Source organism: Typopeltis vanoorti, chromosome 26 (assembly GCF_054136105.1).
Source record: "Typopeltis vanoorti isolate ZY-2024b chromosome 26, IOZ_Tvanoo_1.0, whole genome shotgun sequence".
In the NCBI taxonomy this organism is placed as follows: Eukaryota; Metazoa; Arthropoda; class Arachnida; order Uropygi; family Thelyphonidae; genus Typopeltis; species Typopeltis vanoorti.
This window is the reverse complement of record NC_143574.1, coordinates 4,445,929-4,466,225: the sequence shown is the minus strand read 5'-3', so window position 1 is coordinate 4,466,225 and position 20,297 is coordinate 4,445,929. Positions and strand designations below refer to the sequence as shown.

General features: G+C 36.1%; 1 protein-coding gene across 2 annotated transcripts in view; it reads left to right on the top strand.

Annotated features, from left to right (window-relative positions):
* LOC150092280 (uncharacterized) overlaps nucleotides 1-19,477 on the top strand; it is a 63,246-nt gene extending 43,769 nt beyond the window's left edge. For both annotated transcript variants that reach the window (XM_090414923.1, XM_090414924.1), the window contains 7 exons: nucleotides 1,710-1,871; nucleotides 1,966-2,076; nucleotides 8,443-8,614; nucleotides 11,287-11,389; nucleotides 12,596-12,753; nucleotides 17,403-17,631; nucleotides 18,851-19,477. In XM_090414923.1, the coding sequence (XP_090271049.1) occupies nucleotides 1,710-1,871; nucleotides 1,966-2,076; nucleotides 8,443-8,614; nucleotides 11,287-11,389; nucleotides 12,596-12,753; nucleotides 17,403-17,631; nucleotides 18,851-18,860 (945 nt within the window). In that variant the 3' untranslated portion in view covers nucleotides 18,861-19,477. The remainder of the gene's footprint in view (nucleotides 1-1,709; nucleotides 1,872-1,965; nucleotides 2,077-8,442; nucleotides 8,615-11,286; nucleotides 11,390-12,595; nucleotides 12,754-17,402; nucleotides 17,632-18,850) is intronic.
* The last annotated feature ends 820 nt before the right edge of the window (nucleotides 19,478-20,297 follow it).

Here is a 20,297-nt window from a genome sequence, read left to right as displayed (position 1 = left end):
CGTTTTTTATTACCCTTCCCACACTGTGACTTTCTTTTTAAAATACACATCTAATAAATTGAATAACATATCTTTTAGGGTTTATTTTACACACCTATCACCTATTCTCTTGTCTCAATATTTGATAATGATTTTTTAACTTTTCTTAACTCATTCAGGGAACTTTTTTTGATCAGCAACTTCTGTCACTTATCCAAGTCAATACTTGTATTTCCCCTTTTTTTACTCACGTCATCGAAGCCAAACCATTTAATTTATTATTTCTTTCCACAATCCCAACTTCTATACAAGGAATAAACATGTAACATTGAAATCAATTGTTGTCTAAAAGCAAAATTTAGCTCAAAACAAAATAATTTGTTTTACCGCAAAAAAAAAATAAAAACAAAAAATCTTTAGCCCACCACGACACATGTGTTGTGTGTTATGATCCATCGAGTCGTTTCTGACTCCTGGCGACTCCACAAACATACACTCTCCATTCCGATCTGTCCCTGATCATGTCTTTCAGAACCTCCAAGCGCACTCCAGTTGCTTCTGTAACTCCATCCACCCATCCAATTGTTGGTCTTTCTCTTCTCGTGCTTCCATCAACTTTAGCAAGCATCATCATCTTCTCCAGACTGTAATTTGCTCGCATAATATGTCCAAAGTATGACCAATTTTTGCTTGATTATCATAGCTTCAAGGGAGCAATCTTGCTTCTTTCTGTCTATCACTGATTTATTGGTTTGCTTTGCAGTCCATGGTATTCTTAGTAAGCGTCTCCAAACCCATAATTCAAATGCATCTATCTTCCTTCTTTCACTCTTTCTCAGGGTCCAACTTTCACATCCATACAGCACCACATTGCTTTCATGATTTTGATTTTTGTTGCGAGGCTAATATCTTTATCTTTAAAGATCTTGCTTAAATTTGTCATTGCTTTTTTTCGAGCAATACTCTTCATCTATCTTCTTCGGTACAATAACCATCTTTATCAATTCGGGATCCTGAACACAAAATTGTTAACTGCTTCCATTTTCTCCCCATCTACTTCAAAATCATTAAGTTCACGTGTTGTCATAACTTTTGTCTTTTTGGGGTTAAGTTTAAGACCATATTCAGCACTTTCTTCTTTCTTTCATAATAAGTTCCTCCAGATCTTCTTTGCATTCTGCTAGCAAGGTGGTATCATCTGCATACCTCAAATTATTAATATTTTTTCCACCAATTTTAATTCCAACTGAAGACTCCTCCAGCCCTGCCATTCTTAAAATGTATTCGCTGTACAAGTTAAATAGGTACGGAAATAAAGTACATCCTTGTCGCACCTCTTTACCTGTGGTGAAATACTCATTTTCTCCAAGATCTGTTCGAACAGTAGCTTCTTGTTCATAATAAAGATTCAGACCACACATTACGACATATGCACGTAACGTTTATATAATAAATGTCACCTTTTGTGCGTGATAGATACATTAACAATTAAGTCAATTATTTATTTGACAATTTTAATTGATAAATGTTTGCATTCACCTTTTTTCCAACCACGAAATTTGTATAAAGTTTATACATCATAATATTCTATGAAGTTTATGTACAGAAGAAAACGTATTCTATATTTCAATGTAAACTTGTCGTAGCAAAGATGCATAAAAGAATATATTTTTTGTGCTGTTTGTGTGGATATTTTGATGAGTAATTTAATAAATGCTTTAACTTTACAGTTTGAAGGATGCACAAAAGCTTTCTCTCGACTTGAAAACTTGAAAATTCACTTGAGATCCCACACAGGAGAAAGACCTTACGTCTGCCAGCATTCGGGATGCACGAAGACATTCAGTAATTCTTCAGACCGAGCCAAGCATCAAAGAACTCATCAGGACACAGTAAGAAATTCGAGTAAAATGCTTGTTGATTTTATTATCTAGTTTATTCGCTATTCAAATTGATATTAATTTGGTATAATTCCTTTATTTGTAGAAGCCGTATGCTTGTCAGGTTACTGGATGCACAAAAAGGTATACGGATCCAAGCTCCTTACGGAAACATCTTAAAAACCATACAGGAAAAAACGATCCTGCAAGGAAGAAGGTAAAAAGCACGTTGACCTTTTGACCTTTTTTTTCCTGTCGTTATTTTTACTTCTTTTCACACACAAAATAAATAAAGCCATTTTCCTGCTTAATTTTTCGATACCAGTTTCACCCTAATAATATGAAATATTCTTTTTTTTTTACTTAAATTAAGAAATTTGGATGAAAGAACATTGAACAAATCAGTGAATACATCGATCTAATATACTTGAATCCTTGAAATTAGTGTAGTAGTACAATAAAAAGTTGGTTGTAACTTAATTTTTCCAAGCAACACGCACACTTGTAAAGGCTGACTGACGCTCACTGGCTAGAGCTACGTTGACTGCGTATGGCCTGTGTTTGAGCAACAGAGTGAGACGACGTGAAATGGCTATGTGCGGGCATAAAATCACAGTGCTGCAGCGAGGACCCGGAAGCTCCTACAACCGAGCAAGCCAAGGCAGCTTTGACTAGACGAGCAAGCATCGGCCTTCGATACACAACGCAAAGCTCAATTATTGCCGCGCAAGTTTAAGACGTCTTCTGTCTACAAAAATAAAAGCCTAAATGGAATGCTTATAAATGCATGCATTTATTAACAAATAAACATTACTTCTTTCTCAATTAATGAGCTTGCGCAGCAAGCATGGAGAATTCACCATTGATCTAAATTGAAAATGGGAAGGTGTTCTTCTGTGGTCTGTCAAATCTAGATTTATCCTTTTCTCAAAGTCCAATCTGATGGTGGTAGTAGTAGTTGGATAGTCAACGGGATATTTTGTGTCAAATGGTCAAGAATATTACTACAAGATGTGTCTACTCAGTTCTACTCTCTGCGAGAGTTACGGTAGCTGCCAGAGACGACGTGCTTTCATATGTTCATTTTGAACTGTTGTCAGATTCTTCGTGATATACCATTAGCCTTCCGTAACTATGCAACTCAGGTGAATGGCCTGAAACTATTTTTGATAGTTTTGAAACTGATACGGATTGAAGAACAATATTATGACTCTAAACGATCTAGGCTGTTATAATCAGTACCCTGATTAAGGGATTCTGGAATTAATGCAGATGACATGCCATTCCTCTGTTGCATCCCCAAAAGACTGATATTTTATCGATCTACTCAGATCGATAAAATATCAGTCTTTGGATTAACTCTGGATTAACTCACAGATATCACGAATTTTGCTTCGTTGACATTATGAACGATTGCTAAAACGCATAGCCTGGTAATTTCAACTTCATGTGTAAAATGGAACTAAGGCTCAAATTGATCATATCTTAATAAATGGCAAATGGATAAGGTCAGCCCAAAACTGTAGAGTATATAGAACTAAACTCTGATCACAGAATTGTAAGTGCACGATTAAAGCTACGACTAAGAGCATCCAAATCACAGAAAAAAAACACCTCAGATGCAATTGGGAAGAATTAAATGACTCTAAAAAGGCAAATCAATTCCAACAACTCACAAAGTAAAACCACTCACAAGCAGTATCGAATGATAACGCAGACAACATATTTAAAGCAATAGCTAGCGTCATTCGTCAAGCACCTCCCAAACATTTCTTCTATCAAACACAAAAAGTGTAGGTAAAGACTGGATAACCAAAGAAACAAACTCACTGACTGACAAGTGCAATGAAATTAAACGCAAAGTAAAAACCCAAGATTCCCTTTAATATAAAAATGAACTAAAGCAATTAAACACAGAGGTATATGAAGATCTCTCAAGAGATAAAGAAGTCTACATCAGAACCTCTCTCAAGAGCTAGAAAACTGTCAAAAATTGCACAAAACAGGAGACACTTACAAAATGGCGAAGTCCCTGAGCACAGTAGAAAGAAAACCCAGAGAATTGAGAATCAAGAAAAAAGTTGGAACCTCTTTTGAAAACAAGACCGAAGGAACTTGATGAATGGAAGGCACACTTCCAAACTCTTCTAAACACGCCAACCCCAAACATTGATTTCATCTCGAAAACCATAGTACCAGAAACTCTTAGCATCAACTGCGAAGATTTCACCATGCAGAAGTTCACAATGGCCCTTGAAAAACAAAAAGCAGGAAAATCACCAGGAACAGATGACATCACAGTTGAAGCTTCAAAACACTGCTCTACAACTATCAAAGAACAACTTCTACACGTATATAACTTTGCACTTTCCTCTGGGAAAGTTCCTGAACAGTGGATAGAGGGTCTAATAATACCAATTCCAAAAAAGGATAACCTGAACAAACCTGAAAACTACAGAGGAATCACACTCCTCTCTACTCCATTAAAAATCTACAATACAATGATATGAAATATAATTGAACCACATATAACTCCATTAGTTCGTACAATCTTGGCAAGAGTTCTCAAAAAACGTGGTACTCTAGAACACATTCACTGCATCAGAGCACTAATAGAAGGTTCAAAGGACAAGAATCTACCATTGCTTTTAAACTTTATTGACTTTACTAAAGCATTTGATTCTGTTGACAGGGAACGACTATGGGAAACGCTCACTTTATAGCATTCCACCTAAACTTATCAGGGCAATCAAGACACCCTACCAGGGATATCAAGCTACAGTACTAGTTAACTGAGCCAAAACAGACAGTTTTCCCATCACCACGGGAGTCCTACAGGGAGATGCTCTGGTCCCATATCTCTTCATCATAGTGATTGACTATATTTTTAAATTAATGCAAGTTAAATCTGGAATCCTTGTCACAGACCATATATACAGATGTACCTTGAAGATATGAGCTTTGCAGATGATATAGTCCTCATTGACTCCAACATTACAGATGCCCAAAACCACTTCAACAGCCTTAGGAGAATCGCAGAAATATTTGGACTAAAAATAAACTCCCAAATAACAATGATATTAAAACATCAGATAGATGGTCAAATCTATATAAATCAAAATGATCACCTTGAAGAAGTAGAAGACTTTGTATACCAAGGATCACACATCTGAGATTCCTTAACAGATATTAAGACAAGAAAACAGAAAGCTCTGCAGTTCCGCAGGTCTTAATAAAGCGTGGAAGTCGAGCCTCATCTCAAAGGAGACGAAGACACGTCTTTACAAGTGAACCAGCGAATCTATCTTTCTGTACGGCTCCCAGATCTGGAACATCTCAACAAAAACAGCGACCAACTCCTGGGAAGAGCACGCACATTCCCAACTCTACTATATTAGATGAAACCCAGCAAGATCCTCTACTCAGAAACTGTTCAAAGAAACCAAATAAAATGGCTCGGCCACCAACTTAGACATCCACCCTCTGTACCCTTTGATGCTCTGGTCCTCTACGCTCCTACAGATGGAAAAAGAGGCAGACCCGAACTCCATATTGGAAATACATCAGCAATATTCTCCTCATTTCCCCCAACTCTCTGCATCAGAGTTCCGTCAATTAGCATATGACAGAGAATCCTGGTTTTCCTTCACATCATAAGAATCTTCAAGCCCTATCTTAGTGTACACAGACTACTTATTTGTTTTGATTGGTTCCCTGTTTATAATTGTAAAATTATAAACAGGGAAACCAGAAAAACAAACCCGGGAATGTTTTGGTGATATACCGTCAGTCGACGTGTGTCATCTCCATAAATATAGTGTGCATTTGTTACTACTCTTTATACGACTGCTATTTTTACATCGTCTGCATAAATTCATGAAGCAACTGACATTGTACATTGGAAAGTAACTTATCGTAAAAACACTCATTTACATATATATATATATATATATATATATGAATAAAATTACTGAAGTTTATTCGAAAGATGATTACTAGCTCGAATATATGGTGGAACGTTATGTATACTGCTGAATGAAATAAAAAAAAATAGCCTGTGTAGCTCAGTAGAAGTGGCGTATGTTACCAGGAACCCTCATAACATAAACATTTTCCCAAATACAAATGAGTGTTACTGGTAAGATTTATGCAAGTATACTTAAGAAACGGTTGAGAAGAATTGTGGAAGAAAAGTTTGGTGAAGAACAAGCTGGATTAAGGCCAAATAGAGGCTATCAGGATCAGATCTTCACTTTACGACAAATAGTTGAGAAAGCATGGGAGTATAACAATGATTTGTATTTAACTTTTGTCGATTTGGAAAAGGCATATGACAAGGTGCCAAGAGAGGAGCTATTCAATAAGCTACAGTTATATGGTGTCAATGGGACATTATATCAAGCAATACTTAGTCTGTATTTGAGTTGAAATACAGGAAGATGGTTTAATGTTAAATCTGTTGTGAGACAGGGATGTAACATTGTCTTCTCTGTTATTCATTATCTATATGGATCACATTATGAAGGAAAGTGGTATTAAACCTGATATCAAAATTGGAGGTGTTAATCTCAGCTCTTTGCTTTATGCGGATGATGTTATACTTCTAAATAAATCCGCTACAAGTCTGCATGATTCCCTGACTAAATTGAATAACTGTTGTAATAGATATGGTATGAAGGTCAGCAGTAACAAGACAAAGACAATGAAAATAGGCAGAAGTCGAAATTGTGAATGGAGTAAAACATTTCAGCTACTTAGGCACGATTTTTACTGAAGATGGTAAATTAAATATGGAAATAGACAACAGAATCAACAAAGTTGATATGGTAGGAAGTCAATTGAATAAATTCAAAATTAGTCGGAACACTAAATTAGCTGTATACAAGACAGTGTTCAAATCAGTTTTAACTTATGGATCTGAGAGCTGGGTTAGAAGCAAAACACTTGACCAAGGACTAGAGACCGCAGATATTGAGAGTCCTGAGAAAGATTAGAAACGTAAACAGATGGCATCAGTGGCAATATAATATTAAAAACGAGGATATTATTAAAGAACTTGACATGGTTAGCATCTAAGAATGTGCTAGCAGAGCTAATCTCAGGTTGTTTGTCCACTGGCGCATCCAGGGGCGGAGCAGGGGACCCGGGCCCACAAATATAAAAAGGAAAAAGCACTAGAAAATTTTTCAAAAATCTTTTCCTAATTAAAATTAATTTGTTTTTTGTTTATGTTGTGTCTTTTATTTCTATACCACTTATGAATTAGCGGTTACATAAGGTGGGAATACCCTATAGCTCTCGGGAATCACGACCGCTGTGAACCAGGGGAGGCCTTCTCTATCAAGGGGCCCCGGTGCAAGAAACCTTTTGCGGCCCTAAAATATTTTTCAAAGGTAAAAATTAAAGGATTCGAAATAAACGTATTGTAAAACCTCTTAGCTGCAAATGATTTTGGCACAGGAAAACAAAAGAAAAAAAAAACATTAGAAATATAATACGCTTCGCAAATGTGTACCGACTGTGCCCACTCTATCGTGGGGCCCGGGTGCATTGCACCCATCGCACCCCTGAGATGGCCGGCCCTGCTGTGAACTCAAGGCAAGCGAGCAATACTCGGTCGGACCGGGGTCTACTTCGTTTGCCCGAGCGGGGTCAGAGGAGATAACTGCAGATACTCAATCATAAGTCGTCTGCGATGGGTATTGTGTATTCTCAAATCGTCTACTCAACTCGCTCCCCCCCCCCCAAGATTAAATCCTGAGTGCGCCATTGCTGTGGGCAGGAAAAAGATCCAGAGGAAGACCAAGAGATAGGTGGATTGATACAGTAAAAAGTGCCTTATAAGACAGAAATATAAGATCTGATAATGTTGGAGTCTTGACAGGTAACAGACTGATTTGGAGGAAAATTCTAAATAGGAAGTTAGTAATGATGTAAATTTTTCATGTAATACTTATCATATCCTGTACACCCCTTGAAGGTGCATGTCAGGAATTCGATGATGATGATGAATGTTTATGTTAAGGTTTGATTATCATTCACGTGTGTTATTTATAAACAACGAGCTTCCATAGCAGCTTACTCCAATGCTCCTTGGTTGGTCACATATGGATTTGAATCCGTCTAAAATGCTGCGAGCCCCTTTCTATAGAACTTTTCAATTGAAAGTGTGTTAGTGAAAGGTGTTAATGTTGTTAGTATCATACAGAGATAGGATTTTCCTTCCAGAAATTCTGTTTTTCATCCCCACAAACCGGACACCAGAACATACGCAATGAGCATACAAAACTCGTATTTAGGCATAAGACTAACCAGCCAGCCGTACTTCAGATGTTTCAAAAATCCAAGGATATTATTTACTATTATTATATACTATTATACTATTGTATATACTATTATTATCTATTAGTATCTGTAAACATCGGAGACCGTTTATTTTTTCTCTGAATAAGCCCCTTACGCTATGCTGAGTGATATGTAAATCGTTTCAAATTACTCGTGGTTGAAGTGCTTAACTCACGTACATGTCCTTATTGAAACCAAGCAAATCTGTTCTAATATCTAAATACTTACTCTCGTGTAGCTCCGAGCTGTAGGCGACATCGATCCAGACACCTTAAGCGAATGCCTAACTATTCAAGCTATCAGGCCAACAACGTACAACGATAGTTCCTCCCCACCAGAAAGGACAGATAGTGGATTGGGAAGGTCGCCTAGGGGTTCTCATCCAGGTTCTTCTTCCGATTATTACCCAGGTAATTTTTCTGTTCCTTTCTTTGGTTATCCTCATGTGTACTTATATGATAGACCAGCTAGATTTCTTATGAAAATATGCAGATATTTCTTTCATACCCAGCTTAAGTTAAACTCGGGCCAACTTGAAATCCTGTTATTACCAACATGAAAGGTTTGGGTAATAACAGGATCTATCTAAAAAGAAAAGGAATTTTTCGAAAATAGAAGAAACTAGTGGCTCCACCTGTTGTATCTTTTAGTTATCGAAAGCGACAACCTTCATTAGTGTTGTGTCAACTGTTTATGACATTTGTTTCATTAGAAGCCGAGTTATAATGCCAAGAGAGACAGTGTGTTTTGACGAGTTTCAAACAGAGAACTGCGATTGATTTTGTGTTAAATTTGGTAAACGTTTTACCAAAACGCATGACATGCTTCAAAAAGCATACGATGATGAATGCTTATCCCGTACTCAAGTTTTGGAGTGGTTTAAGCGGTTTCAAAGTGGTCGTGAGACGTTTGAGGACGACGAAAATCCGGGCCGTCCAAACTCTAGACTGACCGAAGTTAACACCCAAAAAGTGCGTGATTTCATCAAAGAAAACTTGAAATTGTCTATGAGATTGATTGAAGATGAATTGGGGATTCCACAATCAACTGTGCGCAACATTTTGACCGAAAATTTGGGCTTTCGTAAATTGAATTCGCGATTTGTTCCCAACACGTTGACCGACGACCAAAAAATGAATCGAATTGAACACTGCAAGGACTTCATTAAAACAGCCTGTTAGGACTCAAAGTTCCTTGAAATGATCGTTACTGGTGACAAAACGTGGTGTTTTGAGTATGAGCCCGAAACAAAGCGACAGAGTGCTGAGTGGAGACCACCAGAAGAGGGGCATCCGTAAAAAAATCGCTTGGAGAAGTCAAAAGTAAAGGCTGATTTGTTTCTACGATTCCAAGGGCATTATCCACAAAGAATTCGTTCCGCTTGGCCAAACGATCAATGGTGAGTTTTATCTCGAAGTTTTGAAGCGACTGATAGCGAGAATTCGTCGCGTACGGCATGAATATCGTGACGACCGACCGTTCATCAAAACACATTGTCACTCTTGGCACTATAATCGGCAACCAACATTAATGATGGTTGCTGCTTTCGACAACGAAAAGATAAAACAGATGGCGCCACTAGTTTCTTCTATTTTCGAAAAGTTCGGTTTCTTTTTTGACAGAGGGCGTATTTCTAATGACACGTATTCTGATGCTGAGTTTTGTCTGTTTATATATTTATCTTTATTCATTTATTTCCATAAATAATGTGTTTTTAATTTATGCCAAATAATTTAAATAAAAAAAAATAAAAAAACGGTGATCATTGATCACGATGACATCGCGGTATGGTGACACTTTCTGCCCAGCAGTAATAAAGGATCGCCTTAATAGTAAATTCTTGAAAGTATATACACTGAGTTGCCACTTTATTAGGAACATTTCCGCATTTAAGAAAATGAGGAGATGTTCCTAAGTGGTCACTCAGTATACTTTTAAACGGACATAAAAATCTATTTGTGTGTATGCCAACTAAACGTGGAATAAATATTCGTAAATAGAAGAAATGTCATCAAATGCTGTTCTGGCATCATTTAAAGTACACTCTTAAAGCTATGATTATATTCATAATTTTACAAATGCCTAACATCAATGCATAAATAAATATTATAAATTTATTTATACTTTAATAAAATTTTCAATTTAATAATAAAATAATTTTAGCTAAAAAGACAACTTCATGAGATGTCGCTAGTTGTAAACTAGCGACATCGTCTGCTTTAGAGGAACAGAAACATTTCAGGTATTTCACTCAATGACATTTTTTATCAATTTATAGCATACCAATTTTTATACAAATCTTGAAAAAGTATTTCATAATAAAGATATGTATCGATGGAACTTGTATAAGATAACGAGGATTACATTGTTTTGAACTGCAGAGGGCATTTACACAGGAATGTCGCACATTTTGTTCCGCTTAAAATATTTGTGATAATGGCTGTGAAAGAATGAAACAGAAAGGACGAAGAAATTCGATTTTAATGCATCTGATGAGTTCTCGAATTTTTTTCATTGCTGTCAGTTGTCCGCTATTTTTATTAATGACGACAAATCATACTTGAGAGTTAGATACCTTGCATGAAATATATGAAAAGCATGGTTGGGACTGAAAGTAGCAAAACAGAATATCAACTGCAATTACTAGCGGGATGAATGTTACGAAAATGTAAAGGTTTTAAATATTCTCCAAAACAGGAAACATACATAAAAATATATTTAAAGAACACCTGGAATACTAAATTCCGTACTAAGTTTTAACAAAGAATGTCAATTATCAGAAGCCTCGTAGTTCAGTGGATATTGACAGCATGCCATTTTATAGAATATATGCAATTGACAGACATAATACACTGTCCTTGTAGACTAAGTTGCTTTAGCCGTAATTTAAAAAAAAAAAACACTGATGCTTTTAACTGCTTAAAATCTTTATAAAAATAAAATAAATTAAAAAACAGATATTTGCATTTAAAATACTGATTGGCGTTTTTATTATTATTATTTTATTATTATTATTTTTTTTTTTATTAGCGTTTTAACGCAGTTCTGACTGTGCATAAAAATAATTTCTCTTTACAATTAGGAATGAGTTTTCCTAGCGTCCCGCCAAGTCGCAATGGAGCGAGTACTCATCCCTCTCCAACTAGTCACCAGGACACTCAGACGATGTCGGATAGAAATGAAAGGTAAGTTCTGTACCATCTCATTGGCTTTACTAGATATTATTTGCTCTTGGTAGTCTGATTGGCCGAATGGATAGTGCTTCTACTCGGTAACCAATCTGATCTGTTTTTTCCCTTTTCAGTTGTTTTCGACCGTAGGTGACTTTGTAGGCATTGCCCACAAAGTAAATATATTCCCACAAAGGGAATATAGTGACTGAGCTACTGAGGATGAACGGGCAACCAATAGACAATAGATTTGAATCCTACTGGGGCATATATGTTTGTGAATGTGTCTAGGTGGTAGGTAAATTTCATCGCTGTGTGTGTGTGTGTGTGTGTGTGTGTGTGTGTGTGTGTGTGTGTGTGTGTGTGTGTGTGTGTGTGTGTGTGTGTGTGTGTGTGTGTGTGTGTGTGTGTGTGTGTGTGTGTGTGTGTGAGACCATCATTTTGCTTATTGAGGGACGGATTATAACAATGGGCTGCGTATCCTCTGTTCTCAAAACTGAAAGAAATAACATCTGTGTTGCAAATGTTAGTGACCAATCAGCAAGGAAGTAAAAGAAAATTTTTGCCTGCAGATTTAAAATTTAATACGAATAAGAGACAAGAGACTTTGCTTAATTTTTGTTATTAAGAAATCTCTTATTGAAGGTGTTTGTGATGCGACAGCTAGTAAGTCATCCACCACCAGCCTACAAAGCGATCTTCAGGATGTACAAAAGAAGGGTAAAACTACTAGCACACAGGAGAAAAAGTCTGCATTCACTCGTAAGTACTTTTAATAATATTATACATTTTTGATGATCAGAATGGGATATGTCAATGAAAATCAGCACAAATTAATTTAATGATGTTTATGTTTAATTGATATTTAATTAATTATTAATTAATAATAAAAAATCAGCTAAATTAACAATTAATTAATACATTACTAAATAACCAATTTAGTAATGATTAACAAAGGATAAGAGACAAGATTCAGAGTTTAGATCTTTCATAGTAAGAATCTCCATGAATCTTTTGTTTGCATTTCACGCAATGTTAATGGTGAGTTTTATTGAATTGACAGACCATAAATGTGCTTAACGTAAATCATAGTAGAAAATCCGTTAGACAATAAATGAATCCTGTGGTTGCTTCTGTAGTCAATGTTACTTCATTTGTATTCATTAAAATAGACTCTGAAATACGATAGTCATTTATTGATTATTTATTTATTTTATATAGGGATGAATCAAGACAAATGACAATCAGAAGGACGTCGATTCTACCTCCCATTCAGACACCCCAACCTCGTTCCCAACAACAACAGTCAGCAGGAAAAACGCACAATTGTAGTCCCCGTCTTAGGCCGCTGTCGCTGTCAAATTCTTTCCATTCTGGAGGTATGGTGAAATACTTCTTATTAATTCTTACGGATGATGGGTGTACACTGTATAATTCATACAATATCAGTAATTTGTGTTACTTTACAACGACTGGTAGTTGATCTTATTGGCAAATTTAATTAGTTCTGAGTAATACTTTTCGTAAGTCCCTGTTTTGACACTGGCCCCTTGTCTCCAGAAATAATGACGTGTTGCATTAGGGGCATCCGGATGGAGTCCTAGCTGACAGTCGTCAAGTATGTGGTCAACAGTCTGTTGAAGGTGAACTACAAACTGTGGAAGTAGTGTCTTAGTTTTCCATGTCCCGTTAGTAGCGTGGTTAAACCTGGAGAAATGGCGTCTTTTCAGCTGGAGTCTGCCTCTGATGCTAGGAAAGAATTCTTTTGTTGTTGATCCCTTTTTTTTATGTTTTCCTTTCTTCTTCCCACAAGTCTAGAGTTATTTCTTCTGCAAGTGTTTTTATAGCATATTTCGAACTTCTGGTAACTTTTTGTAGCCACTTCTTTGGCCAACTGATCCGCTCTCTCGTTTCCTGCCAGTATGCGCGTTCACCAGCAGAACTTGATTTCTTATCTCTCTAGAACAGCATTTCCCAAACTATTTCTACGACGGAACACTTCACAAATCTTGAAATTTTCACGAAACACCTTGGTTATTTTGTAATTAATTAATTAATAACTAATTTAGCTGATTTATTATTAATTAATAATTAATTAAACATAAACATCATTAAATTAATTTGTGCTGATTTTCATTGACCTATCCCATTCTGATCACCAAATATATTTATAATATTATTAAAAGTACTTACGAGTGAATGCAGACTTTTTCTCCTGTGTGCTGGTAGTTTTCCCCTCCTTTTGTACATCCTGGAGATCGCTTTCTAGGCTGGTGGTGGATGACTCACTATCTGTTGCGTCACAAACACCTTCCATAAGAGATTTCTTAGTACCAAAATTAAGCAAAGTCCCTTGTCTCTTATTCGTATTAAATTTTAAATCTGCAGGCCTATTACTTTTAAAAAATCACGGCACTCCGGTTTGTAACTTCCACCCTACAATACGAACTTGCGAAGAAAGTATTCAGTATTACTAGATTTGAGAACCGGATACAGACTACCTTGATCTTCAATTTTAGCGCAAAAATTGTCTTTATACTTCCTTGCTGATTGGTCACTAACATTTGCAACACAGATGTTATTTCCTTCAGTTTTGAGAACAGAGGATACGTCGCCCATTGTTGTAATCCGCTTGCAGTCAACTTTTATGACCGGTCATAAACAGCGGTATTTCCTTTCCCAAATGTTGAACGGTTTCGATGTGTGAAAATTAACGATAATTCAAGAATTTTTCCAAGTTTAAAAATAAACGGCTTGGTCACTAACATTTGCTACACAGATGTTATTAGGCGTTCTGGGTCTGAGCTTTTTGACATATTCCGGAATATTATTCTCATCAGAATATTTCCACTATAAAATATTTATTCATGAAAAATGCTTAGAAAACTAAAATGACAAATTCCAGGAGAACTTCTCGCGGAACACAGTTTGGGAAACCCTGTTCTAGAGTGATATTCCAAACCAGCTTTCTTGTCTGTTGTATTAATGCTCTATGGTTGTTCTGGTTTTTTTATGACGGCTACAGTGCTTCTACTGTAAATTGTTGCTGTGTTTTGATGAGAGGTGTTGGCTTCTAATTCCTGGAGATATGTAAGTGAATGAACTATAGCAAGTTGTTCTGCTTGGTTGTTGGAACAGAGAGGATGCACTCTAGAGCAGCGTTCTTGTATAATGGACTGCCTGTTATATGCAGCGAAAGAACAGCCGACATTCCCTCCAGTATTGCTTCGGTCAGTCTATATATGGAATTAGTCGCTTTCAGAGCTTTCCTTCTCCTTGATATTTGTTTTCTTTGCTGGGTGGGGGCCGCTTACTGTAGTGAAGAAGCGGACGTTCGTAGCAATTCGGATCAGTGTTAGAATTTTCGTTATATCTTCTGGAAGTGACTTCGTATATTAGAGATAATTCTTGTATTTTCAGGAAGATCGGTATTAGAGCTGCAATAATGCAAGATGCCTCGAAAGATATTGGCTATCCCTTAATTATACGTATGGTTATAAGGCGTTGAACTTTGTTTAGTTTTTGTTGGTTTATCTTTGATTTTAGTGCATGTTTCCAGGCAGGTGCAGCATAAGATATCAGTGGTAATATAGCACCGGTATATATCGTTTTTAGCACTCGTTGACCTAATCCCCACTTAATCCTTGCCGACTTAGCTAGAGGGTTTACTACTTGTAAGCTTTTTTTCGGCAACATAAGAGATGTGCTTATTGAAGGTGAATTTTTCGTCTGTTATTACTCCTGGGTATTTCAGCTCACTGTCTACCTCGAGAACTTCTCTGAATGTAAAAAATACGATTGAGTTTTTACGTGAGAAGTGGAGGACTTTAGACTTGCTGCTTTGAATGTAACTTTCTTCTCGCGTGCCCACTCTGCAATTTCAAAGAGTTCTTCGTTGGCCGTTACTTCTAGTTGTAAGCCGTCTCGTCTCCGAATCATTATCATCGGCGAAAGCTATGACTTTTGTTTCAGTATGGAAAGAAAGTTGTAATAGCGAGTCGTACTGGATGTTCCAGAAGCCTGGTCCACAGCAGGAGCCTTGCGAGCAGCCTCCTTTGACCTCTTTCGTTACAGTTGTGATTTTTAATGTCATGGTTGCTCTTCTATCTGTAAAATATTTTTTTGTAAGGTAGAATAAGTTTTTTGGACATTTTAAATCTCTTAATTGATTGATTATGGCTGGCCACCACGCAGCATCTAAAGCTTTTGTACGCGAATGAGATCAGTAGTGTACTCGTCTTTTTTTTTTTATGCTGTAGACTGTCTTCTGAGAACTCATTTACCTCCATAATCGTCTAAATGCATATTGATTGCTGCTTGGTCGTTCTTGAGTAGACATTGTACATTATTCGGTTGATCAGAAGTTTTTCTAGCACCTTACCAGCAACGTTTATGAGGCTGATTGGCTGTATTTGCTAATTTCGTCGGATGTGTCTTTTCCTGGTTTTATTATGATATAATTTTAGAGAGTTTCCATACTAAAGGAAATCGCCCTCTTTTTAGGCATTCGTTGTAAACTGTTGATATGAATTCAGGGAATTCGAGAAACGCTCTTAGGAGTATATCGCTGGTTATTCCGTCCTCTCTAGGAGTTTTACTTGGATCCATAGATCTTAATACTGACTTGATTTCATTAGTTGTAAATAAGTCATCGTTAGGAGTATCTATGTCTGTTTTCATCTTTGTCTGTAAGTTTTCTGGGTTTATTCGTCTGTTGATTCATGGAATAAACTTGTTGATCATAATAGCTGCAGTTTCTGCTAGGTTTTTAGTGTAGATGCCGTCTGTTTCCTTGATGGTTGATAATATAGGTGTTTGACTTATTCTTTCTTGCTGCTAATTTATACGTATATGCAATTCCAAGGATTTGATATAGTTGAAACAGTACAGAATTTTTACCATGATTCTGTTTTCGAGTTTATAATTTTGGACTGATAGATGTATTTGGCTTTATAATAGGTCTGTCTTCTGCTCTCTCTTAAATCTTGGTTATTGTACGTTCTTTGATATAGTCGTCTGAACACGTTAACACGTTTTCTTAGGACTGTTAATTCGGGGCTGGAGACCAAGGTACTGATTTTCTTCCTTCGATGTTTAGCTTCTTGGTTGTTCTGAGTGCTTGGTCGCTGGAGTTTTTGAGACCTGATGAAAGCGCATAAGCAAGGAAGTCTATATCGGCTTGTTCTGATGCCCAGATGGCTAGGTTCTTGTCTAAGCTGAGCTGTCGTTTGATGATCCCATTAAAGCGATGTTCTGAAATTGGGCACAAAAATTCTCTTGTTCGTTTTCTTATTTTTCGTGATCGCCGATGAAGAGTTCGTTCTGCATGTGGATTAGTCTATTGCGTTGTTCGTATCAATTTCACTGGGAATATCATATATAATCAGCCTTGGAAGATGTTTCTTACTGGGATTTGCTAATAAAGTGTCTTTGCATTCCTTAGATATTTCGTTATGTCGCAAGTCTATGTCGGTCTTTTCTTTGGATTCAATTAACACTCCTCCGCTATTAATACTTTTCGTTTTTGTGATTCCAATTTTTATTTTTCTTGGGTCTATTTTTTCTTTTATAAGATTCTTGGTTTCTTCGCTGTTTAGTTGAGCTACCGGTTTTACTATTAATTTATAGCAAGGATTGTTTTCGGATTCGTCTTTGTTTTTAGCATTGCCTTTAACGACTTGCGAGTATAGCTGAGTAGGCTATGCTAAGTTAGCCCGTCCCTGGTAGTTTGTCGTAGTCTGTTGTTCTATTGATACTTTAGTTGCATTTTTTAATTTTATTAAATACCTTCGTTCGTTCTGTCACTGCAGTTAGTATGTTCTTTTTTAAATCATTTCTTAGATTACCGCTTACTTTTGCAACGTTAAGCAGCAAATCGAGGGCTTTTTCGAATTCAAATTCATCCCGTGTCGCCATCTTAACGTTACTCAAAGTTATAGTACAGCATTATCACTTCCTATAGAAATTAAATTTTTAAGTTAAACTAATGTATTTATTTTTGAAATGTGTCCTTTCTTTAAAAACACAGTGAATCCAGAAGACGCAAGCTTACCCGCATCCTCCTCATTGCAGATGAGGGCATCCAGTATGTCAAACATCACTGCATCAAGACCGCCAATATGTAATACGACAATTGTACAAAGGATACATGACAAGCCCTCCTTGAAGGACCAAAACAACTACATATGCTTACCCCACATAGGAGACTGTTGTGTACCACCAGAGTTCAATTACGATTTATTTTCCAACACCGAAGGGTAAGTGATAAAAACAACTCACCAGGAGTAATTCAATAATTGAAAAATTAGATGCTCAAATAAAAACTAGTATTTATATATATTTTTTAATGATTTGCGATCAGATTAACTAAGATATGGCTTATCATCTGTTAACTGCTTGAAGTTGAACACATGCGAAATATAATAAATTTGTACAATCTTAAAAAAAAATGGGTTTTATCGAATTGTCCAGTTGTAGTGAAAAAAAGAATACATGTATTATCATTATGAATCGTTTTGCCAAAAAAAAGTAATAATAATGGGAGGGGCTGTTTTTCAAGCAAGTCGCTAGTAGCTAGTTTTATAATCAAAATTATGCCCATCACCATTTGACTTAGGATTAACGCCTCTTATGGGTCTTTATATGAAACACAAATCATAACGTTCACTGGTGAGGCATCTGTTGTTGATATTCTGCTTTTTTTTGCGAGTATTATCGTGATGTCTATAACAAAATTAAGTTATTCAAAGAACTAACTTCTTTCTCTTCTCATTTATTACATTTAAATTTCATAATTTTTTTTATTGTGTATATGTGTGAATACACTTACGCTTACAGCAGTGTTTCTCAAAGGGTGTTACGCGTACCCCCTCCCCGGGGTACGCGAAAGGGCTTCAGGGGGTACGTGGCAATTTTCGGCAATGCATCATTATACCATACTATAATGATGCATAACCGTCAAACAAAACCATATATTGCCGGTGCAACATATGGTTTTGTTTGACACTACCCCGTCGTGAACGTGTTAAAACTAAGAAATATATAGTGAACGTTATATTCCATAATATTTCAGATATTATGGAATTCGGTTGAAGAGAATTAGCATTTCAACTCAACTGTTCAAATGCTAATTTTTCTTTGGCTCCCGCGATCTTTTGTTAATACCGCACCAATCATATGCACCTCTTCATAGCTGCTCTACGTATCTCAAGTCTTGTACATTACTGGTAATTTTTGCTTGAAATAATGGGAAAGAAGATAAAGTTATATGGATTTTTGGAAACTAAAGTTTTCAGAAAAAATGGTGTGATTTACCAAGTCATTGACGGGAATCGAACCCAGGACACCCCTTTCCCAGGCATATGGTTGCAAAGCGCTTAGCCACTCGGACATATCCTCACTTGTTTTAAACTTTAAATTGATAAAGATTGTTTTCTTATGTTTTTTACTTTTCTGATCAATTTTTTTTTGTTACAGAATATCCTGAGAGCTAATTTTTGATACGTAACGTGATCAAGTTGTTCAAAGAGAGGAACAAACGAAATATCGTAGAAATTCTAAAGCGATGTGGGACACAGAGATGCTGCAATGAAGATGGAAGTACATGGTACGACTGACTTCAAGCATCAGTTTGAAATGATGGAATCAACTGTTCGTCAACGAGGTGCAGAAGACACTCAAAAATGTTTTAATGAAGAAAATGATGAGTGCAGATTCTGCAGCAGTGAAGTCTAAATGGCAGTTTCCGAAATACTAAACTGTGAAGAGTTTGAAGCCGTTTAGCAGTTAACATTTCTGAAAGCTATTTTTTTAGGAAAGACGTGGCAAAACCTGATACGAATTGAATTAAAGATATTTTTCTTGTGTGAGAATGCGCACACAAAACAATGACAGTATAGTGACGATTTCTTAATTTAAGAAATCAAAGTTGTAGATATTGTAGTTGTCTTTTCCTTGTTGTAAGAATTTTTTGAATATTTTGATGAAAGGACATAAAAATACAAAAGAGCTTATTGCGATGTTAGCGTTAACTGATGTATCATATATATGTGAACATACTGTACAGAAACATTTCATTTTAATAAATTTGACTGTTATAGTTTTTTTTTTTTTTTGGATAAATATTTATTGTTTAAAACTTCCATTCCTAAAATTTACACCAATGTGTAAATCAAACAACAAACTCGCTTCAAAACCGCTTCTGAAAAACAAGGTCATAAGGACATCTAGAAAATTCACAGAAAACTATTCATCGAGAGACAATTTATCGAAAAAACAATCAATTGACAAACAGTTTATCGAACAATAATCAATTGAAAAGCAATTAATCCAAAGGCAGATCCTCGAAAAAAGCAATTAATAGAACAATAATTAACAGAAACATCAATTTATCGAAAGGTAGTTCCAAGGGCGACTCGTGCATAGGCACTGCGGAACTACAGCACCCCTAATTTTTCTCGATATATAAATATATTTATTAATTTATTTATATTTGCTTGTAATATTTAATTTTATCATCAACAATCCTATACAATTCTCTTATTTTGTATAAAAAATAATAAAAATCCATCTTGTAGCACTTAAGAGGGCGCTAGCAGCACTGTGTTTACCACAGTGTCATATTGCTACGCGCGCAACACGTCATAGTGAGTGCGAGCTATTAGCGTAATGCGGCACTGTTGTTTATATGCCGTTTGCGCCAGTAGTAGAGTGTTCGTAGCGCTTATCGTGTTTGCTCTGTCTCTTTAAATATTTGGACCTTACAATTAAAGGATTTAATTGTAATGTCCAAAAATTGTAAATCCATTCCTTTAATTACAATTAAAGGAAGAGATTTTATTTTTAAGCAATTTTGAATTATATTAAACTGTATAATTTCACATTTTATATTGTAATAACTCTCTGAATTTTATCAGTTAAGATC